The sequence below is a fragment of the Diaphorina citri genome, unplaced genomic scaffold (genome assembly GCF_000475195.1).
Source record: "Diaphorina citri unplaced genomic scaffold, Diaci psyllid genome assembly version 1.1 scaffold319, whole genome shotgun sequence".
NCBI classification, from domain to species: Eukaryota; Metazoa; Arthropoda; class Insecta; order Hemiptera; family Psyllidae; genus Diaphorina; species Diaphorina citri.
Window position 1 is genome coordinate 31,435 of NW_007377754.1, and position 27,409 is coordinate 58,843.

At 39.0% G+C, this 27,409-nt stretch overlaps 3 protein-coding genes across 7 annotated transcripts in view; all 3 read right to left on the minus strand.

Moving 5' to 3' along the window:
- Positions 1 to 48: 48 nt before the first annotated feature.
- On the minus strand, positions 49 to 13,471 carry LOC103507513 (threonine aspartase 1). 4 transcript variants are annotated; one of them, XM_026822350.1, is made up of 10 exons: positions 13,337 to 13,471; positions 7,805 to 7,880; positions 7,422 to 7,489; positions 7,019 to 7,196; positions 6,372 to 6,564; positions 5,947 to 6,143; positions 5,088 to 5,575; positions 4,416 to 4,626; positions 3,981 to 4,138; positions 49 to 646 (listed from the first exon to the last, which is right to left on the minus strand). In XM_026822350.1, exons 2-10 carry the CDS (start codon positions 7,857 to 7,859, stop codon positions 575 to 577), a joined length of 1,620 nt encoding a protein of 539 aa, XP_026678151.1. In that variant the 5' UTR covers positions 7,860 to 7,880; positions 13,337 to 13,471; the 3' UTR covers positions 49 to 574. The 4 variants fall into 4 exon arrangements, with proteins under 4 accessions (XP_026678151.1, XP_026678149.1, XP_026678150.1 ...); XM_026822348.1 differs by having other exon boundaries at positions 4,395 to 4,626; XM_026822349.1 differs by lacking the exon at positions 13,337 to 13,471 and adding an exon at positions 8,564 to 8,717 and having other exon boundaries at positions 4,395 to 4,626.
- Positions 9,608 to 13,237, minus strand: LOC103507511 (V-type proton ATPase catalytic subunit A). The gene has a single exon (XM_008471983.3). The coding sequence runs from the start codon at positions 13,026 to 13,028 to the stop codon at positions 11,181 to 11,183; it is 1,848 nt and encodes a 615-aa protein (XP_008470205.1). The 5' UTR covers positions 13,029 to 13,237; the 3' UTR covers positions 9,608 to 11,180.
- Positions 13,472 to 17,357: 3,886 nt separating the features above from the next.
- LOC103507512 (thyrotropin-releasing hormone receptor-like) overlaps positions 17,358 to 27,409 on the minus strand; it is a 31,271-nt gene continuing 21,219 nt past the window's right edge. Inside the window, exons 5-7 of one of the 2 annotated variants that reach the window (XM_026822352.1) lie at positions 22,694 to 22,841; positions 20,056 to 20,161; positions 17,358 to 18,074 (exon numbers count right to left, since the gene is read on the minus strand). In XM_026822352.1, the coding sequence (XP_026678153.1) occupies positions 17,864 to 18,074; positions 20,056 to 20,161; positions 22,694 to 22,841 (465 nt within the window). In that variant the 3' untranslated portion in view covers positions 17,358 to 17,863. Of the gene's footprint in view, positions 18,075 to 20,055; positions 20,162 to 22,660; positions 22,842 to 27,409 lie in introns of both variants that reach the window. The other variant, XM_008471984.3, reaches the window with a different exon arrangement.

Sequence of the window (27,409 nt, forward strand, 5' to 3'; positions counted from 1 at the left end):
GGGGCCCCTTCCACGAATAATTCGAATAAAGATCACAACATGGTCAACTGCAAAGGTCATTTGATGGGTAGATGGGTTTGTTCTTTTTTTGCGGTAGGTACATCAATATTGTGACAAACAAGTGAATACAATAACAAGTAGGTACCTACATAGGTAGTGTACATAGTTAAATAATTCTTCATTTGTACAGTGTACACATAAGATAAAATATGAAATAGGTCAGTAAAATAATATGGTCAGCTCATGGTTCTGCCGGAATCGAACCCTCGTCCTCTAATTTATCGGGCGAGCGTGTTGACTACCAGGACGCCTAGGTTAACCACAGGCAGAATCACAGAAGCTTAACCCATCCTTTAGGGCAGAGGGCAGTTCGCCCCTACACCTAAACTTCGGGGTGGGCTTTTTGTGTATGAGGAATTGAATATAGGTACATATAGGGGCAGGTGTACTGTAATGTAGGTAGATGGACAATGAGGAACTGAATCAAACGTGCCGGGAGGCGCACGAACGTCAATAGTTCGCAGGGGTGCCCGGCCTATATTTATAGGTGTATAGTAGGTAGATGGACATAGGTTTAGCAGTGTACTGATTCCACATTGATTGATGTTCCGGGCGTACACGTATCTGCAAGAGCACTCATTCGTGTCTGAAAAGTAAAACAGAGGGAACTGTAACAGAGTCGTCCCGAAATCGAAGAGAACTGTCGAAATGTAACAACACAGAGGTCATATAGTTCCGAGCCAGCCTAGTTAGCTTAGTTGGTAGTGCGTCTGCCTTGTAAGCGCTAGGCCGCGGGTTCGATTCCCGTCCGGGGCGGATTTTATCCCTAAAAACTATAGGTTATTTAGTTAGTTAGTTATTTTGAGCCCATTTCATTCATTTAAACAGAGGTCAAATAGGTACCGTAAGGTCTCCATGACGGATAAGTGTGCGTAAACCTTTAAAGGGGCCAAAATGAGATCCACATTTTAGGAACTACTGACTTATAATACTTATTACCTACCCACAACTTATTCCATTTCTGCTGCCGATTTCTGTTGGTTTTTGTTTAAGTACGTACCTACCCTGTTCGTGAAATTGAAACTTGTGCCAGAATAAGATTCTCATTTTGTATTTCGCAAAAGGTAGGTAGGTACCTCAGACATTGTACTTTTTTTAAAGAGGACTGATAAGTTTCCTCTCACTGCTAAGATCTTATCGTCCCGGAGACGAAAAGAGGACGAAAAATGGATAGGAGAAGGCTAGCCGTTCCGAGAAAGAAAATTGCCTGTGTAGGATAGAACCGCCCCGGGCGGGAATCGAACTCGCTACCCTCCAAGCTAACTAGACTGGACGCCAGACCTTTAAAAACCTGGCATTAGAGGTACATAGGTAACTATTAACCTAATGGACACAGTATAGGTATACTCAATCTCAATACCTACTCATATACTGAGACTGACGTGACGTCGAAAAATTACGAAAGCAGAGGTGTCTGTCTCTCTCTCCCTCTTTCTATCTCTCTCTCTCTCTCTCTCTCTCTATTTCGCCCTCTTTCTCTACCTCCCTGTCTCTGTCTCTCTCCTACTCACTGCACCGCTTATCAAAAACAGGGACAGCAAAACTTCGGACATCATGTCTTTGGTTTGAAAATCAATGCGAGATTATCATTATTATTATTCTGCTGGCATCAGGGTCGTATTCAGGCAGAGGGACTAAGGGTCCCTGGGCATCCAACTCCAGCTTCATTTTTCTCTTTTACTCTAGGCCAGACTTCGAAAATTTGGAGCACCCACCAAACCCCACTCCATGCACCGGAACATCACTACTTATTTGGGCTCTCACCCCCCCCCCCCCCCCCCCCCAAACACATACACGTGCTGAATGAGACAAGGACATGCTATAACTTGTATTATTCATTATTCCTGGGCAGCATATATGACTGGACGATCGGAAATTTTCTTTTTCTACTACGACTTCTATGATCCCGAGATACGCAATCAGAGTTACATAATACCGGTAAAGTGGATCGTAAACTTATGACGTCCACGGCTACGTCTCGTAGGTGCCGATGACGTCACATCAAATGCCACGGTAAGCTAAGCTCCTCTCTCAGGCAAACGCATTATATGTGTATGTACTGCTGCGCATTGAGCCCCTGCATACTTCTCTGCGCAGTTCCTTTCTTGCTCCGTCCACTAGCGCGGCTTTCATAGTGGCGTCACCTAGCACGACAAAAAACAACTGCTCTTAAGAGTCTCCTCGACGTCACCACATATTTGAACTCTTTCATGTTCTAGATCGGAAAACTGAAAATTGAATTTTTCGACCTTTTACAGCTTTTTTTTTTTTTTTTTTTTTTTTTTTTTTTTTCGGAGTTTTGACTTCAGATTTAGATTTTTGCCAACTTTTTACATAGGAATCGATCATTTATTAATAATTTTTACCCATTTGCAACTGCTCCATTCTATTCCTCCTTCTTCCTCTCTACCTCTTCCCTCGTATCTTCTTCCTCCATCTCTCCTCTCTCTCTCTTCTCCTCCTCCTTCTCCTCGTCTCCCTGTTTATCATCCACTGCACATATTCCTGTTTATCGTCCACACATATTCCATGTTTCATATTCTCTCCCCCCCAGTTGGATATATTTGTCCTAACGCTTTTCCTATTTCCTCTATTAGTCTACGTCCATTTTCCATCAGATTGCCTTCCGGTGAAAATTACAGCAAAATTGCTCCCGACGAAACCTACCTCTACCTACCTATACACATGTAAATACAGGGTGTCCACAAAAATGGAGGGAAAAATGCTTCAGAGTAAATCTACAGGGTGTCCAAAAATGAAATTTTATCCTGATGGGATAATGTTCGTTCTCGGAACGGCTGGCTTTCTCCTATCCTGTCTTCCTTCTCTCTTCGATTTCGGGACGGTAGATAAAGCAGCTTTTGCTGGATCATTTAGGTCCCCAAAGTAGGGCCTTAGCTAGGTACTTCAAGTTGTACATATAAAAAGTAGAAATAGTAATTTATTATCTTTATTTTATTTATTTACACGCTAAGCAGCAAGGCCATGTGTGTAATTTATTATCATTTAGCAGACATTTGGGAGGTTTGATTTGACTACAAATGTATGTAACTAAAAGTTTATGGCCAGCCTAGTTAGCTTTGTTGGTAGTGCGTCTGCCTTGTAAGCGCTAGGCCGCGGGTTCGATTCCCCCCGTAGCGGATTTTATTCTGATGGGATATTGTTCGTTCTCGGAACGGCCGCCTTTCTCCTATCCTGTCTTCCTTCTCTCTTCGATTTCGGGACGATAAGACCATAGCAGTTACAGTTCCCTCTGTCAAACCTCTTTTAAAAAAAATAGGTACCTATTGTTCTGTAATTGAAGAGAGGACAGGATGGGATAGTCGCACGCTCTGAGATCGAACCTTGATAGAGGGAACTGTAACTGCTTAAGGTCTTATCGTCTCGAAGCGAACAGAGAAGGAAGACAGGACAGTAGAAAGCCAGCCGTACTGGGAACGATCCTTACCTGCTGAGGATAAAGTTCGCCCCGGGCGAGATGCGAACCCGCGACCTAGCGCTTACAAGGCAGACGCACTACCTTCAAGCTAAGAAGGCTGACTCTTCTATAATTAATTAAGAGGACTTTTCTTTTATGTTTTAACCTAGGTATTAGGTATCTAACTAAAAATGACGAAAAAGTAAAGAGAAGGAAAAAAGGATAGGAAAAAACAGAGGAGAACGAACCTTACCTGCTGAGTATAAAGTTAGCCTCAGGTGGGAATCGAACCCTCCGAACTAACTAAAAGCCCATTCCTACTTGTTCGGGTAAAAAATCGTGTCGTGCGTGGTGGGAACACTTTCATTTAAATTACATTGCCTTCAGGGACATTCGGAAAAAAATCGGATGAAACTCACGATTAGTGAGAACGGGCCTCAACTAGGCTGGTGCTCTGGTAGGTACTTGAACTGCTTTAAAAAATTAGTACTCAAGTACTCACATGTGGCCGTTTGTCGTTTGTACTCATGTAGGCAACTCCAAACGAATGACTACTGTGTGCCCACAGGAACTCTTCAGGGCTATTATTGTCAGGTGAAGTGAGAAGTACAATGACACCTGCCAGCTTGGGAAATTCAACGCCTTGAAGAAATGGGGACTCTGGAGAGAAAAAAGGACAAAATTTATTAGGGAGTTTTTTTTTTTTTTTATGAGCATTCTACATTGACGAACCAAGCACTTTCTGCACTTTTTTTGCTTTATCAAACGTCTCTTACCCTTTTCCTATTTTCCCTTCTTCCAAGGCAATAGGTACCTACCTACTACCTATAACTACCTAGCTTTTTTTTTACTTTCCTTATCCTATAATAAGGAAAGTAATGTCGAAAACCTTACTCTAATAGGTCGAAAACCTTACCCAAAAATTCTTCCCTCATACCCTTCTCCAGTAGGACAGAATTGCACGAGCCCACATCTTCTTCGATTCCAGGGCTGGCCAAAACTTTGCCTCTAAAAACTCGGGCCACTTCCTGGGCTAGGCAGGTTCGGATAAGATATTCACCAGGGCCGGACGTGGACACGGCAGGTCCGTATTTGTAGGCCCCAGGGTCCGCGTTCTGGGCCCAACAGCCGCTACCCCGAATACATGCCTGTTGGGAAAGAAGGGATTTAAAAATTTTACCCGATTACACTACTTTCCTTTTTACACACTTTAATAAATACAAATAAAAATAATTACTTCCAATAGGATAAAGAAAGTAAAAAGAAGGGATTTGAAAATGCAGGTAGGCTAATTATTATGTAAACGTATTTAAGCCAGCCTAGTTTGCTTGGAAGGTAGGGCGTCTGCCGTGCACTAGATCGCGGGTTCGAGAACTTTATCCTAAACAGATAAGGTTTGTTCTCGGAACGGCTGACGGCTGGCTTTCTCCTATCTTGCATTCCCCCTCTTTTCGATTACGGGACGATAACAACTCTGTTGTTACAGTTCCCTCTGTCAAAACTCTTTTTTCCTTCTTAAAAAAAAAAAAAATAAATAAAAATAAAAATAATAATAAAAAAAAGTAGCTCACCCCTAAAGGGGATTTAGCTAAAAAAGTAAAAATCTTACCTGTCCTAGACGACCGGAGCGTTTGAGAATAATGCCTCCACTTGAGCAAGAAGAAGCAAGGTTGCCCTCTAAATCCACGCAAACCACACCCACAGTATCCAAATGTATTTCTTCCTCTTCTTCACGTAATTTTCCTTCTCCTCCTTTATCTTCCTCTCCCTTTATTCGTTCACATCCTTTTTCTTCTCCTCTGTCGTTATCTCCTCCTCCTGTTTCTTCTTTTCTTCCTCCTCCTCCTCCTCCTCCTCCTCCTCCTCCTATTTCTTCTCCTCCTCCTTCTCTGTCTTCATTTTCGCGGTCCTTGTTGGATTTTAGATTTGTAACATTTTCAATATTAACTTGATTTCTATCTAATGCTTCTAGAGATTTTTCACTATCACATATTTTAATAATGGACGTATTGACTAGTACGGTATCTACTGTAGAAGGCATTTCACAACACGTTTCCGGGGAAACTTTTTTCCTTTTGACCACCTCAATCTCAGCACCTGAAAAGAGCAAAGCGAAATTTGAATAATTACCTACATGCATTTAAACTGAAAAGTAAGAGCACTGACTTAACGCGGAGGTTCGGATCCCGGCCATGAGGAAAGGTTGTAAAAGAATGTGCCCGAAGCAAAAACGGTTCCCAGGTGCAGACTGCAGACTTTTCCAACCATTAACAAGTGAGCTACCTACTGAGGTTGCTACCTAAAGGTGTGCCCAAACATAGCCGAACGGCCGTCGATCGACGAGATGAAACTGTGTTATCGAGGTAGTGTGAACGGTTCAGTCGACAACGATCGACGGCCGGTCGACTATGTGTGGACACACTTTTGACTTTTTGAAAAAAAAAAAAAAAAAAAAAAAACTTACCTACCCTTAAAAGATTCAGCTGGTCGTTTACTAGTCGCAACGACCCTTGATACTCCAGGACTATTGTCAACAGATTGCACTACAGAAGTATCTGCATGAGTGGAGGGAAGAACGCTATCATCAGCACATTTACAATCATTATCACAGACAGCCCGGCTATTTGGTTTCATCTCTAGCACGCGTGCTTTACTTCGCGCATACCTAACAAGAAAGACAAAAATTAATAAACTACCAATCTAACAACAGGAGTTCCTGAAAAGTACTAACTATACTTAAAAAGGAACAATTTTTCTTCGCCTTTTCCCGTGTACAGGTGGGGTCGACGTTTTTCGTCAGCCTCTCAATCAGTCCTAAAACTAGGGTCTAGGGTGATTGTTTTGGGCTGTGGGGCAGGGATATAGAAAACAATAAACATTAAATTATTATTACCTGCGCCGAGCTGCGGGGCAAATCAAATCAGCCGTGTCTAAAATTTGGGCCGCTTTTTTCTCCCGGGCATAGGCTAGGGCCCCGGGGCCCACCATAATACACGGCCTTATGAGGCCACCACACTCGAGACGTGATTGGTCCTTGCACAGACGATAGGCGACTTGGATTGGATTACGGACTTGCTGCAGAGCACCTGGGGGGGAAACGTGGAATTAATATCGGGTTCTCATACACGAAAAGCCCGCCTGAAAAGCTTAGGTGTAGGGGCAAACAGCCCTAAAGGATGGGTTAAGACTTAAGCTTCTACGAACATCATGTTCTAGTCGTAAAAAAGAGATGGCTCAGAGGACCTCAAAACCTTTTTTTTCCTCTTCTTCTTCTTCTTCTTAAATTTTTTGGCACTAAACTAAAAACTGACCATCAGCCAGCCTAGTTAGCTTGGTTGGTAGTGCGTCTGTCTTGTGAGCGCTAGGCCACTGGTTTGATTCCCGCCCGAGGCGGATTTTATCCTGAACGGATAATGTTCGTTCTCGGAACGGCTGGCTTTCTCCTATCCTGTCCTCCTTCTCTCTTCGATTTCGGGACGATAAGCCTCGAGAGGAAAAAAGAGCAGCTACTTTTAGCGGTATAATATCAGTGTCACGTACCTACGGCCCCGAAATGGCCGGTCTTTCCTTCCATCAGCCCTGCATCACACTCAACCTGGCCATCCCAGGTTAGATTTGACCCAGAGCCTGCATTGGTAACCTTTGAGTCCTCCAGAATTGAGGTGGCCACTGTCACCGCCTTTAGGGCAGAGCCTCCAGTGCGCAGAACTTTGATTCCCTGGATAGAAAAGAAATGGGGTTTATGGTACATAGGTAGGCAGGCACCAATCAGAATCAGACAAAAAGCCCATTCAGAGTCTTAGGTGTAGGGGCAAACAGCCCTAAAGGATGGGTTAAGCTTCTACGAATTTAGGCAGGCACCAAAATACGAAAAAAAACTGGGTTTGAAACCACGACCTTCGGAAAGTGAACTCTTTGAGTATAAGGCTTAAGTATAACTTACTTCGCTACATGCCAAGTCCATAACGCTTTTGTACACAGAATATTTCGCGTTGCTATATTTACCAGCCCCTGAAATAGAGAAGAAATTCGACAGGTGAAGATCTGAAATAAATGCCGTTTCTTTGTGTTGTTATATCACAACTTTGGTGCTCACTGCAGCATTGTAGGATTTTCCGAATATCTCGATAATCCCAACACCCAATGTTTACCTACCATGCTGGCAGCGGTCGCTATGCGCATTTATATGATACATAGACATACATTTTCTTCACGAGGCTGAGTGGGCCCCGTAACAGCCAGTCACGGAATCAATCATTTTTCCCATGGGGGGACCAAGTGTTATGTACCCTGTCCCCTCAGCCAAAGTAACACGGGATAACTTACCTATATGAAGCCCGATGAAACCCTTCATGGGTTTTCTTCCCGAGGTTGGGTCCATTCTTCAGGATGACATCGAATCCTATAAAGATAATTTCAGTGGACTTGACTTGAAATCGCACCTTCAACAGAAATCAGGTCGATATCTACCGACTACATCAACAACCTTAGGCAACCTTTGGTAGGTATCTACGATGTTAGAAGAAATTTGAACTCACGTTCGCGCTTATCCCGGCTCCCGGTACGCTTGATATAAAGCTGTCCACACAAAATCGAACGCGTCAATCGACGTCGACTGAAACCGTACACTGCCTCGACAACATAGATTCACCTCGTCGATCGACGGGGTGTGGACACAGCTTAACGTTAAAATAGATACCGGAGTCAATAAGCTGTTCTTATTCCTATCATCTTTAGTGGTTCATGCAGATTGTCCTAAAATGACAACCACGCCCCCATGTGTTTAACCCCCATACTCGTTTCAAAAGAGTAGTCTACCTGCCAGGGTAGCAAACTGGGGCGCTCGCCTGATTTGCGGGAGGGCGCAGTGAACGTCACAACTATTTTTCAGTGACGAGGATTAAGGTGTGTCCGCAAAGTCGACGGCCGCCGATCGATGGCCCGGCGACTATGTGTGGACACACCTTTATGTCTTCCATTCGGTGACAAGCTACCCGCCTACTAACTCACATGAACTTCACACAGCATGAGTGAGGCCGGAAAAAGCCAGCACGTGATTACCCAAATGGTCACCCATCTACTAACCACGCGCAACGTTGCTTAACTTCAGTGAACATAGGTAACTGGTGCATTCAACGTGCTATCGCCGCTGGCTCATCGTGATTTAGACGGTAGAAAATTATTTTTCTACAGATCTGAGCGTACGGCAGTGCGCCAGGCCAAGTTCCATACAGTTAATATGGACAAGAGGCTACTCTCCAATGAAGAATAACAAAATTACTGATTCCTCCATTATGAATCTCGAGTCTTATTAAAATTATTAAAATTAATATGGATAAGAGGCTACTCTCCAATGAAGAATAACAGAATTACTGATTCCTCCATCAAGAATCTCGAGTGTTAACAGGACTGACATTAACGTGCGACTCTAAACACTCCTCTGTCTTCTCTACGTTAGACTCACTTACATGCCTGCTTAATTCTCTTATCACTATTGACTGACAAAACAGGTCACGTGGTCCAGACAGATTAACATGAGTTAGTAACTAATACGGCTGTGTTCATTACTGGCTGTAGGTACTTGAAACACTTGGGAGTGCTCCAAGAGATACTTATTGAGATTTGGCTTGCAGTTCCAAATACCATGTCTGATAAGAATTAGTTAAATTTCTGCTAATGGAGACAGACTTTTATGCAACGTTATGGAACTTAGTGAATTGGTTTAAATGATTGCATGTAGGTGGTAAAGGAGATAGGTAACTTCTTGGGTGTAGACGTTACTTGTTTTATTGGCTACATGGTGTGAACTTGATCACTTCATGAAAGCAATTGTAGAAAGAAGTGTAAGAACTCAGAATTCTCAGGTAGTTTGTCTACTAATCGTGTGAATTTCTCTGAGAAAGTTCAACACTTAAAACTAATTACCGACACAATACCTACAAGATGGTTATACTGTAACTCCTGTAACCGTTAAATAAATAAACTCTCTCCAGTTTAAAACATGACACTGAAATAATGTGTTTATTCTGAATCTAAAATAATATTGTTTGTTTTATTTTTCTAAATATTCGATAGCTACGAAATAATTTCTTAAATATTTCAAAAAATAAAAGAATTAAAAATAAATTATTATGTACAGAGGAATGCATGGAATTTTTATTTATTTATTACTATTTGTCTCAATAAATTTTACTCTAATGCTCATATCTTCACTTACTTACAAGACCATTTGCTTCAGAAAAATAAAAGCCCACACCCTTGGGAGTGGCTAGGACAAAACAGCTGTACCAGGAAATGTACCAAAAAAATTGTGCTACCAATTTGCCTATTAAAACAAAAAGATGGGCTGAATATTAACTTTTTGAAAGAAAGAAAGTTTTAGGAAGTAATAGGTAATAAATACTCTGCTTTGCTTGGACCGAAACCCAAGACAAATTATCAATCAAATTTCAATAGGAAATTTTTATCAAAATAATCAGCGTTACAGGATAAGCAGGTCTTGTTGGAACAAACAAAAGGATAGTTTAGCAACTTATTAATAGACACAAAAATCCGTTTGAAAAAGCAAATAGTTAAAACGTTTCTAAATTTCGAAGTTACTTAAACAAATCAAAAGAGCTAAGGATTATACCTAAGTACTATATTATTAGACCTATGCTGATTTAACCTATTCTGTATTAAAGACTCAAAAGATAAATGCACAAAAAACTGTTTACAAAATAAAACTTGGAAAAGTAACAACTTTAATATTAATTTTAAAAATAGGTATCCCAAATAGTTTTGATTTAGATATAAAACAAGATTGGTAGGTATTACTTTATCTTAATAATATGTCAACACACTTGATTAGCCCTGGAAGTTCAGCTAGAAATGCCAAAAATATAATGTTTAAGTATAGGTCAATGCCGAAGATTAGAATATGTAGGTACTAAAATATTGAATAAAAATAATTAATAAATGGCAATTTGTTTGATTTCTACAAGATTTTCACTTTTCTTTCTCCTACCTAGAAATTAGAAATATTATTACAAGGGTATTCTAGCAAAAAGATCACTGAAGTTGGAACTGACATTCTCATTAGAGAATCAGGAACTAAAGGTATAGGTATTAGATTTTTAAGTTTCAACTTGTAAACATGAATGCTTAATACTCTTTCAAATTACGAAACAGTTATGAGTGAAGATGACAAACATGAAAATTTTAAGGTGGTCTGTAAGTACATACAATGAATATTTGTTTTGACTAACAGGGGAACAGAACTCATACTTTTAAGAACTGGCAAATAAGATCTTAACAAGCAAGAATGCTTACATAATATAATTTTGGAAGGGTTCAATACTCACCCAAAGTAAGTAAAATATGATAAATATTTGATAGATATGGTTCCAGAGGGTACCTACTTAGTACCTTACTAAAAGAGTGAGTTTTGTCACCATGTCAGTGGTCTACTCTCCAGTAGGTAGTAAGTTCATTAGGCTATCATGGTAGTATGTTATGATAATGAATAAAAAATGATGATGGTAACTGTAACTATACAACACATGTCCTCCTGGATCTAACACAGGACATGGGAGTTCAGGATATTATTGTCACTGACATATCAATTCTACAATTACGAGAGAATAATGATAAAAACAAAACAATAGTGATAACAAGAAGATATAACAGAACAAAATATAAACAGAGGCTACACACAAAGACATTAGTCTTCTAAGTTACGGAATGCTTGCTGAATGTCTTCATACAGTTGATCAAAGTCTGCTCTGGTTTTAGCTTCTCCATCCTTGACAGGGTCTTTGAATTTCATGGAGGAAAGTTGGTACAGAATGTTGCTCATGCTGTCTCTGATGACAGACCATGTGATTTTGTTTTCTGACTGAGCAGTAGACTCAACAGCATGGCGGGACATATCATAGAAAGCAATCATGTTACGCAGCATTCCCACAGTTTTGTAGAAGGGACAGAACCTGTCATAGGGTGAGTAACTGTTTTGCTGAAGGAAATCATCTTTCAGCAACTTGGCAACTTCCAAGGTGATTTTATCAGATTCTGCCAAGGAGGCTTTACCAACCAGTTGCACAATTTCTGATAAATCTTCTTCTTCTTGAAGGATTTCCTTTACCTTGGTTCTCAGAGGTACAAACTCCGGATGATTTTTATCATAGAAGTCATCCAAGGCTCTCATGTATTTACTGTAAGAGATGAGCCAGTTGATAGAGGGGAAATGTTTCCTCTGTGCAAGTTTCTTGTCAAGACCCCAGAACACTTGGACAATACCAAGAGTAGCAGAAGTGACAGGGTCGGAGAAATCTCCACCAGGGGGAGATACAGCACCCACAATACTCACAGAACCTTCTCTGTCTGGGTTACCCAAGCATTTGACTCTGCCAGCACGTTCATAGAATGAGGCCAGTCTGGCTCCTAGGTAGGCAGGATAACCACTGTCAGCAGGCATCTCAGCAAGACGTCCTGAAATTTCTCTCAAAGCCTCAGCCCAACGGGATGTAGAGTCAGCCATCATGGACACATTGTAACCCATGTCTCTGAAGTACTCAGACAGTGTGATACCAGTGTAGATAGAAGCCTCTCGGGCAGCTACAGGCATGTTAGATGTGTTGGCTACAAGTGTAGTACGCTTCATGATTGATTCGGTAACTCCATCAACTTCAATGGTAAGCTCAGGGAAATCTCTCAGTACCTCTGCCATTTCATTACCTCGCTCTCCACATCCTACATACACAATAACATCTGAGTTGGAATATTTGGACAAAGCCTGGGAAATCACAGTTTTACCACAACCAAAGGCACCTGGAATGGCAGTGGTTCCTCCAAGAACACAGGGGAAGAGGGAATCAAGAACTCTTTGACCTGTCAATAGTGGATAGTTAGCAGGTAGCTTTTCTGTGACAGGGCGGGGCTGACGGACAGGCCATACTTGAACCATGGTGTATTTACTCTTCTCTCCATCAAATTCAGTTTCAAGAACAACTTCATCAACTTTATAGTTACCAGCAGGTGCAATGTAAGTGACAGTACCCTTAGCTTTAGGGGGCATGATCATCTTGTGCTTGACAAGTGTATTCTCATGAACAAGACCATACTGATCTCCACCAGTGATATGACTTCCAATCTTCAGATTCATTGGGTTGAACTCCCAACTAACATCTCTGTTCAATGCAGGAATGTTGACACCCTTGGGGATGTAAATGCTCTGAGATAACTCATTGATGTCTTTCAATGGACGCTGAATACCATCAAATATACTTCCCAGGATACCAGGACCAAGCTCAACAGATAAGGGTTTGCCTGTCCTTAGCACAGGGTCACCGACAGTCACACCCGATGTTTCTTCGTACACTTGAATAGTAGCCATGTCACCCTCTAATCTGATGATTTCTCCCACCAGTTCAAAGTATCCCACTCGTACCAGTTCGTACATAGCAGATCCTGACATTTTTTCTGCAGTTACCACAGGACCTGAGACTGCATACACAAACCCAAACCTTCCTTCCCTATCTTCATCAGCCATTTTTCCTAATGCAGTTGACATGTTGATTTTGTGTGGTTACCTGGATGGAATTCTGATGGTTCTTCTTCTGTAGGATTTAAAAGATAGTTTCTGGGTTAAAAAGATACACTTTATTTAAAATTTAAACACAATAATTGAACGAAACCAGACGAGCCTCAGCTTCAGGATTTATCTTATCAATACTCCCAAATAAATAGAAAAGTATTGAGGAACCTCCCAACCCCTCCCAAATATCAGCTGATAAAATTGAGTCGCGGGTGGCAATTATTTGCGTTACGTCATCAATTTATACAACTAAAAACAATTCAAATTACGGTGAAAGTACTTACCTTAAGTAATTAAGAGTGATAAATTAATATTCCTGAAGGAAAAAGTTAATTTTTGAGGTCTTTTAACAAGAAAATTAATTCAAAGCAAATAAATTGAAGTAAATGGCGTACTTTTTTTGCATGTGGCGAATTTTGTGATCAATGCACTTTCGGTAGAAGTCGTGAATCCTTGAAAACTACGGAAGTCAGTATGAGCTACCGTAACTTTAAAATGTATAGCACATTGCATATGTGAATTTTATTGTCAGGCGTTTTATGTACAATCGTTTTGAAAATAATATGGACCCTGAGCAGGTAATACCTAACTCCTCACTAGGGCTTTTTACTTTCTATTACTACAGTATAGCGAGCTATACTAGTAGATAATGTTTTTACTTTATTTTTTATTACTACTGTCGACTGTCGTCAAAATGAATCTGGATTCGATGGATTCATAGCTTCAGAAAAAAATCCATTGCTATGTCCATGCCAGGATAATTTCGCCTGTACCTATTTGTAAAAGGAAACATACATCAGACATCTACCTATCTGCTTTACAAGAGTAAAAAAAAAACGAGGCATATAGGTACCTACCTAGATAGGTACCTTTGGGCTGACAGACTTACGAAATACGAAATTCACTTGTAAGAAGGTACCTACCTACCTACCATACCTACCTACGTAGGTACTCTAATTTAATTTTTCCTGAAAGGCAATAAAAACCATAAGCAAGTGCAATATTAAAGGAAACCCTTAATAAAAAAGAAAAGATAAAGGACATTTTATTACCCAAGTTTTATGTTTTCCCAAATTCAAAACCTACTCAAAGTGCGCACACTACCAATTTATTTGTGTTTTATTGTCAACATAAAACATAAGGAACTAAGGAGCTAAGGACCTACAACTTGTTAGGAAAGAAAGGTAACACACGTTTGCTTTTGTGAAGCTAACTTTAACTCTTAACCCTTCGAGATCTTCATAAGTAGATAGGTAAGTAATCGATAACTACTAAAAAAAAATTAGCTGAAAATGAAAATAAATTAATAGGTACCTAGGTAGGTATACCTACATTAACATTTGTATTTTTTCAAAATGATTGCCACAGGAAAAATACGTAAAACATCAGTTTTTTCCACTTTTTGGGTGTTTTTCCATTAAAATAATGTTTTTTTTTTTTTTTTTTTTTTTTTTTTTTTTTAATTTGGGGGGATCAACCCCCCTTTTAAAAAAATTTTTTTTTTTTTTTTTTTTTTTTTTTTTTGTCAACTGTAGGGGCATCAACCTCCATTGTTTTGAGTTTCTGAAATTCTGAGTTATACCTAATTTCAAATTGCATATTTTTTTTTATTTTTTTTTTCCCTTAAGCTGTCTGTCTGTTTGTTTATCTCAAACAATTTGTCTTATTGTAACTACCTACAGTCCTACATATTTTGACAAAAAAGTAGGTAGACAAAAAAGTAAGGAAAATTATTGTAGGTAGGTACCTATTAGCTAGCTTTTGGGAAACTTTTTCCTCCACACATTACGTTCCGGCGTGCGGCGCGGCAGTCTGACAGACCTAGGACAGTCGCAGCCTGAGTGACCGCCTTGGACCTTACCTTGGCAGTGACGCAGGTACTAGTAGTTCATTGAACTTTTGAACGGGCTGATAACAGAGGGGTCCTCATAAAGTCCCCAAAGGCTGAATCGGGCGAAAAATGTAGTGAACGAAATTCTCCTTTATAGACTTCATTTCCTTTCTAGACAAATTTCCTTTATAGACTGGCAGTATAAACATCAGAATATAATACCTACCTATTCTATCCCATTCTGTCACAATATTATGTTGAACAAACATAAAACATGTTTGCCAAGTTTCCTCAAAGTCGGATTTCCGCTCCACAGTTATGGCGAAACAAACATACAGATGAGAGTGAAAGGCAAAATCACAGAAACTAAAATTTAAATCTCCCTTCGTTCATTCAAATAGGAATTAAATGGAAACCATACGGGCTAAGCACAGGGAATTATGTTGTCAAAAGATTATAATTATCTAATAGCTTTTGCTTATCTAACTCCCTAATTAAAACTTGGGTAACAAAATGAGAAATGTAAAATCCTACCACTGTTGGATTTAAAGTTGAACTTTTTTTCTCGTTTATTTCGGAGACCTTTAAAGGTCGTTTCACTCTTCTCATCCCTTTTCTTTCCATATCTTCTCCTTTTACCTTTTCTCCTGTTTTTCTTCCCTTCTTAAAGTCCTTAATCTTCTCTTTTTCTTTTTAAATGTTCTCTTTTTTCTTTCCTTATCCTATTAGGAAGGAAAGTAATGTAATCCGGTCAAATTTTCGATGGTCAGGTTTTAGTGCCAAAACAAGTTTTGAAGTCCCTAAAGCTTAAATCCAAAATTTCAGCCATTGGTCCGTGTGTGTCACGTGTGTGTCTGTCTGTCTTTCTGTTTGACTGTAAACAAAATATCTCGAGAACGGTAAGAGCTAGAGACTTTAAATTTGGCATGTAGGTGTCAAATGTGACAAGGATACGACACGAAACTTTTGGTTAAGATCGGTGCAATGCTTGGCGGCATTTTGGCCGTTTTTTGGCGGTTTTGGTGTAATTCAATAATATCTCGGGAACGGTATGAGCTAGAGAGTTGAAATTTGGTATGTAGTCCACATATGTGACAAGGATGCAGTACAAAAGATAGGTGCTGCGGTTGGCGGCATTTGGGTCGCTTTTTGGCGGTTGTCGACCGTTTTTTTTTTTTGGCGGTTTTCAGGTATACCGACTAATCGGTTAGAGATATTGTAAAAATTAAGGTAAAAGAACACTCAAATAAGCATAATTTAATAGGATAAGGAAAGTCGTGTGATGTTCACACCAGATATTTTTTTTTTTATCTCCGAGCCTCACTGTTGTTACTTCCAATTTTTTCTTGTCTTAAGTATATTTTTTTAGCCTTTTTTCTCCTCTTCCTTTCCTCAATGTCAATATTCTCTTTCTTATCATCCTCCTCCTCCCCCTCCTCCTCCTCCTCCTCTCTATTTGTTTGTCCTCCTCCTCCCCCCCTCCTGTTCATTCTGCTTCTCCCTCCCAGTTTAATAAAACCTTTTTTGACTCTTCCCTTCTCTTCCTTTCTCATCCTCATTCTCCTTTCTTTCATCCTCCCCGTTTCTTTTCTCAATCATTCTGTCATTGAGTAAGTAACAATAAAAGGACAGTCAACACACATTTCGAGATGAAACAGCTTTTATGTTTAGGTACCTACTTACCCCATCCTACCATACCCGAACGCCTATCTCTATACGTGAACCATGTGCCTACCTGTTTTGATATCAAAAGATACCTCATAGAAAAGCCCTCTTAATTAAATATGAAAGAACCAGCAGCTCCCTGTATCAATTTTTTTTTTAATATCTCTTCATTCATACAAGTATTACCTACGTTATGAACCGAACTTGAGGAGTTGAAATGCTAAAAATACCCAAGTCAAAACTCTATAAAAATGAAAAGTCCCTCTTTTCTCGTTATTGGGTTATAAAACGTCTTTTATTGTTAGGTTTTACTTTACTTTTAAGCTTATTTAGGAGCTAGCTACCTAAAAATAGGTACTATACCTTCTCACATCATATGTGCTTACCTAGGTACTTAGATACTCACGTTGTAACTCAGTATATTAGGTACCTTACCATTACCTTTAGAGGTACCTATTTAGATACTTATTTTACTGAATGGCTTCATGAATTGATGAGATTTATTGATATTATTTTTTCTGTTGGCTGTAAAGGACACCTGAATACCTAACCTAAATTAGAGGAGGGAGGGAGAGAGAAATGTAGAGAAAGAGAGAGAGAGAGAGAGAGAGAGAGAGAGAGAGAGAGAGAGAGAGAGAGAGAGAAGAGAGAGAGAGAGAGAGAGAGAGAGAGACACAGAGAGATAAAATTATGAATATAGAAAGAGGTGCCTAAAAATTTACAAGTACGTTTTTCGAAAAATTGAATTAGTGAGTTTTCGAAAAGGAAAAACAACTTTTGAGTTTTATTTCAAAATAAAAACAATGGAATCCAAATTAGTTTGGTATGGGTAGAGGTACTTTTATTGAAAAATATTATGAAATTTTAGGTTATTCATACAAAAGTTTTATGTTGTTTAATAATAAATCATGGATACGGATATCTAATTTGAAATACCGTGTAGGGTACCTGCCGAAAATTCTTTCTACTCTTTGCAGAAAAAAATGCATGCTTTCGTCTGTTCCCTCTGACTTCATCACAGAGTTGGAAGTACTTCGGTAAGTGCATTTGTATTTAAGTACTAAGACAATCCGAAAAGGTAATCCGATTCAAAAATCAAAAGGGGACAAAAGAGGACATAAAATAACGTCCTGAACCGCAGTCAGCCATTGTGAGGACTTGTGCTTTTACTTGTTCTTTTCAAGAAGAGAAGAACACGCGACGTCGCGTCTGCAATCCGTCGTCAAGTGACAGAAATCCATAATACGTCGCATCATCAAACAGTAATACGTCGCATCATCAAACTGTAATTCGTCTCACCGCTGGCGCTGACGCATTACAGTTTGATAATTCGCTTGAATACGCTCCGCATGAGCTGATACAAACACTTGCGGAATGTAATCCCGCACATGGAGTAGAGGAGAAAGTTGATGCTGAAGTTGGTGTAGTAGAGATGCATGAAGAACTGCTGTAGACACCACATGAGGGGAGGCGTAGCCTGACGGTAGATGGAGTGCTTGATGAACACGTACAGTCGAATGAGGTAGCTGAAACAGAGAGCAAAGCCGTAGGTATTTTATTACGTGACTTTTTTACGAGTCATCATACAAAATTTCTCTTTGGACTACATACCTAGTTTGGACAATGCCCCCCTATCACACCCGCTGCCAGTCCAAACTAGTTCAAAGAGAAATTTCGTATGATGACTGAAAAGAACTATGTGACTATTCGAATACAGCCCTAGTTAGCTTGGTTGGTAGCGCATCTTGTGAGTGCTAGGTCGCGGGATTCACGCCCCGGGCGGATTTTATCCTGAACGGATAATGTTCGAAAGGGGAGGGGGCAGTGTTTTGTGTTCCTGTTACTTCCAACGGCCTCATCAGTGTAATCTTTTCTTTTAATTCCCTTTTAAAGACTCTATGGAAAAGCTTCTTATCTCTCTCTCCCTCTCTTTCTTTGTCCGTTACCTCATCTTGTCTCTGACTTGTTACAGATAGAACAAGTGGTGTAACAATTTTACGACAGTATTGTACCTACATAGGTTTAGGAAAGTAGGTAACATAGGTAGATAAGTATCTACTTTTTTCTTCTTCTTCACATTTTATTATTTTATATATTGTTGTGAAATTCCTCCTTCTCTTCTCAATGATGTTATTTTGCTACAGCACGCCATCATTTTTTTAAACAGGTTTGACAGAGGGAACTGTAACTGCTATGGTCTTATCGTCCCGAAATCGAAGAGAGAAGGAAGACAGGATAGGAGAAAGCCACGAATTTGTTCTCTTTTTTCACCATGAGTAGAGGCACTGACCCACTTAGGTTTTACGCGTATTTATTTTTATTTATTTCGGATTCAATAGGTACCTACTTATTTTAGAAGAGAACTTCTCCAATGTCGCCATTCCAGTGTCCTTGAGGACCGAGTGCCGAAAAGCAACTTTACAGCCTACAATTGTCGTATTTTATTTAACAATCGACCGAGAACCGTAAATTTGAGAGTGGTGGTAAAAATCTTGTAGTGCTGGGGATAATCAGCTGATAAAAAAAATCAGCTGTTCGCATTAACCGAGAAAAAATGGCGACTCTATCGTTAACCGAAGTCCAAAGCTCGGTTTGGTATGGCAAGAGGGGAAGCGTAAACCTAAAAAATGGTTAACGCCCCTCACGTCATAAACACACTTCCATGTGAGGGGAGATAGTGAGCTTGAATTCTTGAATAAACCGAGCTTCGATTCCCGGTTAAGTGTTAAATAAAATACGACAATTTTCAAATTACCTACGATAAATCTCCCTGACCTGAAGACGGTTCTCTATCTCTCCTATGCTCTCTCTCTCTCACACGCACACACACACACACACACACACACACACACACACACACACACACACATACACACACACACAACGCCATCATTGTAAATTAAATTTCGTGAGACCTATTCCTTGTTCATGTCTCCTTTTTACTTTCTTTTATTTTTACATTTGACTTGTTTACTTTTTTTATTTCTTTACACTTTTCATTCCTTCTTCTTTAACCTCATCCTCTCTCTTTTCTCCTCCTTTCCCTTTATTTATCTTTACATTTGACTCGGTAGTCGGTACTTATTGAAACCTTCGCCTCGGTTGAAACCCTATGTTTCTTTTCTTCCTTTTTTTTACTTTCCTTATTTTTTTTTTTTTTTTTTTTACGTTTGTTTCATCTTTGTGAAATTGGAAAAGAAAAGGAGTTTAATAATAAATTTATATTGTATTAGGTAAGAAACATTTCCAATTATTAAATTTGTGCAAAATTTTTCCCTTTGTTTTTATTTTGGAATGGAAAGTCAATAGACTTTCCATTCTAGGTATGTACCTACCAACTCATCTTTTCTAGTGAACTTCAGTCTCTTTTTCAAACTTCAGAGATTTTCTATTATTTTTTTTATCATTAGGTACTCTTCCTGCTACAAAATTACTTCCTATAGGAAGTATAGGATAAGGAAAGTAAAAAGTAGCCAATCCTACACTATAGGTAATTATTACACTTACCTTGGTAAGTTGAGTATAATAAACACCGTACTGATGAGAAGTAACATTTTGGTGATACTCTGTTGAGTTCTGGTTGACACCAAATTACTGCCTGAATATTTGGCATCTGAAACAGATTGTAGACTGAGGTTGTAGGCACATGGAACATGGATACCACTATACTACTTGTAGATTGGATATGGATTGTTTTATTAAAAAAAAAAAAAAAAATGGCCTTGTGGGGATAAATTTAACTATCATATTACCATTATTATAATTATTATTATTATTATTATTATTATTATTATTATTAATAATAATAATATTATAATAATGGTAATATTGTTTGTTTGTGTTTGTTCGAACTTTATGCCTGGCCAAACCGCTCATCCGATTGCTATGAAACTTTGTCAACTTATTGCTTGCACTCCCGTGAAGGTTATAGGCTATTTTCCGGTTCGTTTTTGTTAAACTATACGCGGAGCAAGACCATTATATATTAGATAAGTACGGCCATGCCTTGAGGATTAACTAGCAGAAATCCGGAGCGAAGCGACGGATTTCGGCTAGTTAATAATAAAAAAAAAGCTCGAGGGATAATGGCGGGGGGTGTCAGAAAATTTTTCTACAAAATATTTCCACAACAAATCTGGCAAAAAAGCATTATTGCACTTTGTCAAAAACATTAATAAATTCCTCACTCTAATTGAAAATGTGTAATTGGAATGTTTAGTTGTTTATTAGTCCCTAATGGATCACGTGTTATCAATATGTTATGAATCATCCGAGTGACACGTGTATTTGTGAAAATTTTCCATTCAAAATGTGTTGCAATAAAGGTTTGGAAGCGAGGAACGAAATACAAAGCCAATGCACATAGAAAATTTTGGGACCGCAAGAAGTTCGTGTATAGTGTTGCTGTTTTCAGTTTCATGTAATTGTTGAGTGGTCATCGTTATGTCTTTGATTCCGGACAAGACCCCAGCAGTTACAGTTCCCTCTATCAAACTTCTTTCAACACTGTTTTTTTTTTTTTTTTTTTTTTTTTTTTTTAAAATGTTCCCCAGGGACAATAGTGAAAATGGTGGGCCTCTTTTTATTAAAAAAAAAAAAAAAAATGGCCTTGTGGGGATAAATTTAATATCCTCACGAGGGATTTGAATTCCAGTGAAATACGAAGTTATAGCAATCCCGAACAAATTTTTTTCCAGGAACTTTCACTTTGAGTGTGGTTTATGTTTGGCCTTGATAATGAATGGAAACAAGAAATTTAAGGTATGCTCTCTAAACAAAAATGAAAATATAGAGGGGGAGCAAAAAAGAGGGAGGAAGGTAGAGAGAAAGAGAAAACAAGCAGGGCCCGTCCCTCCGGGAATTTTTTAGCCTGTAGCGTTTAAAGAAAATCAGTATCAATGTTTCTATGTACCTACCTAATTTGTTTAATATTCAGTTTATTATTATTATTATTGATTTGATTTTACTTTCATCTTTCATGTAGGTAATGATTTAAAATCAAGACTAGAGCCCGTTCTCCCTTTTCCTTTTAGAATGTTCAAGTCACCCATCCATTTATTGGCCTTGCTCGGCGTAGCTTAACATAGGTGACGCTAAAACCGGTCTTAAATTATCGACTGACCGAAGCGAATACAATAGTCCGTCCCTATACCTTTTATTATTACTATTGTAATTTAATAAAGGAAGGACGGACTAAAAAGGGTGAAAAATATAAAAAAATCAATATGTCGTTGGGTACCTGCAAATGCCTCCACCTTCTTTTTCCTTATCATCATTGTGAAAGGAAAAATAATGTAGGTAGGCAGGTAGGTAATTCTAAGAAAAATTGTTGAAATTTTCTTGTTTGAAAGAACATAAAAGAACATCTTGTTAAGTTGTTAACAAATTGGTGAGTAGGAAGGTATGAAAACCTCGGTTTGAATAATATATCATTAATTCATTTTGTTGTTGTTGTTGTTGTTGCTGTTGTTTGCTAATGCAAAGGAATTGAATATTAGGTCACTTGCTACATAGCGCTTACAAGGCAGACGCGCTACCAATACAAGCTCTAGGCTAGCTACTGTACAACTGCTAAGAGCGCCAAAGTTTTTGGTGAATAACCGGAGGTGTATTTTCCTTTCGAGAAACTGACCCCTGGAAAAATGCCCTCGGCTCCATTTACTTTCCAACTTTCCATTGGAGCAGTGGTCAATTTTCCAAAGGTTATTTTTCCGTAAGGAAAATAGATACATACATCTCGCTTTTTTTCAAGAGGTTTGACAGAGGGAACTGTAACTGCTAAGGTCTTATCGTCCCGAAATCGAAGAGAGAAGGAGGACAGGATTGGAGAAAACCAGCCGTTCCGAGAACGAACATTATCCCATCAGGATGAAATCCGCCCCGGACGGGAATCGAATCCGCGGCCTGGCACTTAAAAGGTAGACGCGCTACCAACCAAGCTAACTAGGCTGGCTCCATTTACTTTCCATTGGAGCAGTGGTCAATTTTTCAATGGTCATTTTCCCGGAAGGAAAATAAATAGTTATGTATATTCCTGTTTTTTTATTTATTTATTTATTTTTTATTATTATTATTTTATTTTTTTAGGGCTTCTAGCCATATCTCAGCTTACTTTGCATAATGTCGTGGTTTAAAGTTGACATACGGATGGTGGGTATGGTGAGTACGGTGGGTTGAGTAGAGTAGCCCAGGATCCGGCCCGAGTTACAGGATGAATGACGTGATCCTATCCTGGACAAGTGAAAACTGTCTGCGTTCTTCATGGACTTGCCGCTCGTCGAACTACTGTGTGACTGAAACAGAGTAGAATATAACGAAATGTTACTGATGTAGAGTAGGATATAACCATTTCTTTCTCTGTCCCGCTTCAAAGAGCTCTCACCTGCCGAGTAAATTGAATAGATTCAACAAAACAGGTTCGAGAACTAATGAAAATCAGAGTAAGTACCCCTTTTAAAATTAATTAATTAATCTAATATATAAAAATGAAGTCGGGAAAGAATGTTCGGCAAATCATTCCTCAGTGCAGGTATTTCTATTTACAACAACCTTCCATCTTTATTAAAATCTCTAAGTAACGAAAGATTCAAACCTGCACTGAAGGACGTCCTGTTGAATTCCTGTCCGTACAGCATCCAGGAGTTCTCCCTGACCTGAAGACGGTTCTCTATCTCTCCTATGCTCACACACACACACACACACACACACACACACACACACACACACACACACACACACACACACACACACACACACACACACACACACACACACACACACACACACACACACACACACACACACACACACACACACACACACACACACACACACACACACACACACACACACACACACACACACACACACACACACACACACACACACACACACACACACACACACACACACACACACACACACACACACACACACACACACACACACACACACACACACACACACACACACACACACACACACACACACACACACACACACACACACACACACACACACACACACACACACACACACACACACACACACACACACACACACACACACACACACACACACACACACACACACACACACACACACACACACACACACACACACACACACACACACACACACACACACACACACACACACACACACACACACACACACACACACACACACACACACACACACACACACACACACACACACACACACACACACACACACACACACACACACACACACACACACACACACACACACACACACACACACACACACACACACACACACACACACACACACACACACACACACACACACACACACACACACACACACACACACACACACACACACACACACACACACACACACACACACACACACACACACACACACACACACACACACACACACACACACACACACACACACACACACACACACACACACACACACACACACACACACACACACACACACACACACACACACACACACACACACACACACACACACACACACACACACACACACACACACACACACACACACACACACACACACACACACACACACACACACACACACACACACACACACACACCGCTTTGAGTTCATAGGTCGACAAATTTCAAGATCAGAGCTCATTTGTGTGAGAAAATGTGAAAAAATCCACCGAAAACCATTTTTTCTGGCTTTATGGTTTTCTGGACAAAATTTGCACCACCACTTTCGTGATCCTGGTAAAAAGACCTTTAATTTGAGAGTCGACCAGGTTTGGATAAGTCCTTCTATGGGGACAGACAGACAGACAGACCGACTGACAGACACCGAAGCGAATACAATAGCCCGTCCACTATACCTTTTTTTATTACTATCGTAATAATAAAGGGGACGATAGTGTGAACGATGGAGCTCCTTATAAAATACACCTTTATAACTATACCTTTTAAAAGGTATATAAAAAATAGCATGCTATTTTTCTGATTTTGCAAGATTTCCAATGCTCAACGGAGCAGTAATGGTTGAATTGTTTGCTAGGTATAAAAATCTGGGCTTTGGGATATCCTAGGAAAATGCAATGTATGAGCAAACAGTGTGAATCATTGTACCATCACATAATTGAAAATGAAAATATAACATAAAATAATTGAAAATCTAAATCCAATGGCGAGGAATGTCTGCACAAATCATGTTATTGTCTGTATGATTCGACGATTCGTATGGGATTTTATTGGTGTTTCATGCTGCATTGGACGAGAAAATATGTACAAGCATTCAGGTACCTATGTAGGTACCTAAATGCTAGTATTATTTGTTACAATATTATTACCTATTAACTAGCTATCTAATCTATCCATATTTCCTCTCTGCTTGATAATTATTGCTTCTATCTAGGTACTATCTACAATCCTATCAAATACTAGGTTTTTATTCCAATAGATCAGTTGCGCTTACTTGAGTGATGTTTCAAAGTCATATATAGAGCAGGAAAAATGAGGACCAACAAAATTTTTCTTTTTCTTCTACGACTTCTGGATTTTTCACTACTTTTTACGTAGGAATCGACCTTTCATTAACAATATTTTCCCAATTGCAACTCCTCCATTGAATAGAAACCTAGGTAGGCTACATAATCTCAATACGTATCATGAAAATACAAAAGGAAAAGCGAAATAGGTATCTAAAATGCAATGCACGTGTAATGCAATACACATTTTTTTTTCTTTTATCATTATTAGGTATTTACCTAGTATTTTATATGTTTTATGTTTTGTAAAATATTGCCTTGATTCTTTGCAACTATAAGGTGAATGCATGTTCTTGACCTTTAAGGCAGAAAGTCTTCAGAGTAAAAAAAGAACAAAAAATTAAAAAAGAAAAGGAAAAGGAGGAGGAGGAGGAGGAGGAGGAGGAGAAGAAGAAGAAGAAGAAGAAGAAGAAAAAAAACTTCTACTCCTCATTATGATAAAATTATGCATGTATGTTATTTGAATTTAATTTGTTAGGGAGGCACATAATATTTCCATAATTTTCCGACACTTTGCATGCTCATGAATTTTTATTTCCAAGGGTAAGTGTCCCCAAAGATAGGTACGTATCCTGGTCGTAAACAAATCCAAACACCCGCATCCAAGTCTCCTAATCCAAACGTTCAAGTTCTTGTGAACCCAAGTAATCCCCCATCACCAAAGATAGCCCTTGACCCCAATAAACATTACTCTTCTAATAATTGGAACAAGAAGACAAACAAAATGAAAAAGAAGAAAGAGGGGGAGGAGGAGGAGAAGAGAAAGAGAGAAGAAGAAGAAGAGGAGAAGGAGGGCGGGAGAAAAGAAACGAAGTGAAATGTTCAAATTGGCGGGGCGCCAAAACACATTTCTGCTTTGTTTTCAGCCCCTTTACATTTGTTTTCCATATGAATTGGTCCCGTCCCCTTCATCCTAAATCTCTCCCTTGTTTTTCCCACTACAAATAGTCCCTTCTTCTTTTTTCTTCCCTCCCTTAAATTTTTCCCTTTTCTCCCTTCTGTTTTCTCTTCCCTTCCTAATATTTTTGTCTTCACAGCGGGAATCTATTTTTCCAGAAAAGTTGTTTCGCAGAGAGAACCATCGCTAATTCACTTGACCAGACGAAGTTAGCAAATTTGCTAGAACTTTGTGTTTTTTTGGCAAGCAATGTTATGGCTTTGTTTGTAGTGTCAACATCTATTAATCTCGCCGTAGCTTACACAAAAGAATAAGTAACACACATACGGGTAGGAGGAATTAACACCTTGGTATACTTGTTACTTACCTATAGAGGTAGGTAGGTATACAGAGTAGGTAATTAGTTCAAGCAATAAGAACAGTGCAAAAAAAAAACATAGTTACCTACTCAACATCAAACATAAAAATAAATAAATTTAATTGTACATTGTGTAAGCAATGTAAGCATTAATGCTTGTTAAAAATGTTGTTGCTCTATGAATTAGAATGTTGAATTTTATAACTTGACTTGGAATCGAACCACCAAACTCCTGCCAAATTGGAAGACATCATTCTGACAATTCCACTCAGAAAATCTTGGGATTTAATCGTTTATTTCACGTTTTCTCATAAAGTACGCATCTCACGTTCTTCATTGTATTAAGGAAAAGTAAATTGCATACTCTTAGATGAAATTACATATATTAATACTAAGATTACTTTGAGAGTTACATTATGAAGAGTCTGGAAAATAGAGCAAGTGCAATTACTCTTACGTACGAGTACTTGCAATAAATGGAAAAGAGAGAGAGAGAGAGAGAAAAAAAAAATCTGATGTGAACATCACACGACTTTCCTTACCTATTTTATTGTTTACGATTGATGTAACTGTCATAAAAGTTGGTCAAAAGCTGTAACTGTCATAAAAATTATTCTTTTAATATGTAACCAGTGTAAGCTGGTAAGCTAAAAATTTTCAAAAGAAATTTTTGGAAAGGTAAAACATTCCAGCATTATTCGTATTTTATTATTATTTTGTACCTATCTGTGTGCTTTCGAGTGGGATACAACCCAAGGTCATACAGTAAGCAGTCACTTTTCATATCCAACAGAAAAAAATAACGCAGACCCTATGGGTAATATCTAGATCAAACTTGGAGAATGCAAAAATGAAAAATATCATGAAATAAATGATAAGTTAGAAAAGAGGGATTTTGTCATTTCCACTAACGTAGTTCAAAGATTAGTGGAGATGTCTGATTTCCAGCGCATACTATCATTAGATCTGCAAACTTCATAATTATGTATCTTCAAAATTATCTTGAATTCGTCCATGGTGTTTTATGTACTTTGTGATGATGTCACTTCACGCAAGGAAG

Excerpts from the sequence above, each read along its gene's own strand:
- LOC103507513 (XM_026822348.1), bottom strand. The coding sequence starts at position 7,859 with ATGGACCCAACCTCGGGAAGAAAACCCATGAAGGGTTTCATCGGGCTT. Across the intron at positions 7,197-7,421 it reads TGGACTTGGCATGTAGCGAA|GGAATCAAAGTTCTGCGCAC; the intron begins GTAAGTTATACT and ends TTTTCTATCCAG. Across the intron at positions 5,576-5,946 it reads ACCAGCTGAATCTTTTAAGG|GTGCTGAGATTGAGGTGGTC; the intron begins GTAGGTAAGTTT and ends TGCTCTTTTCAG.
- LOC103507511 (XM_008471983.3), bottom strand. The coding sequence starts at position 13,028 with ATGTCAACTGCATTAGGAAAAATGGCTGATGAAGATAGGGAAGGAAGG.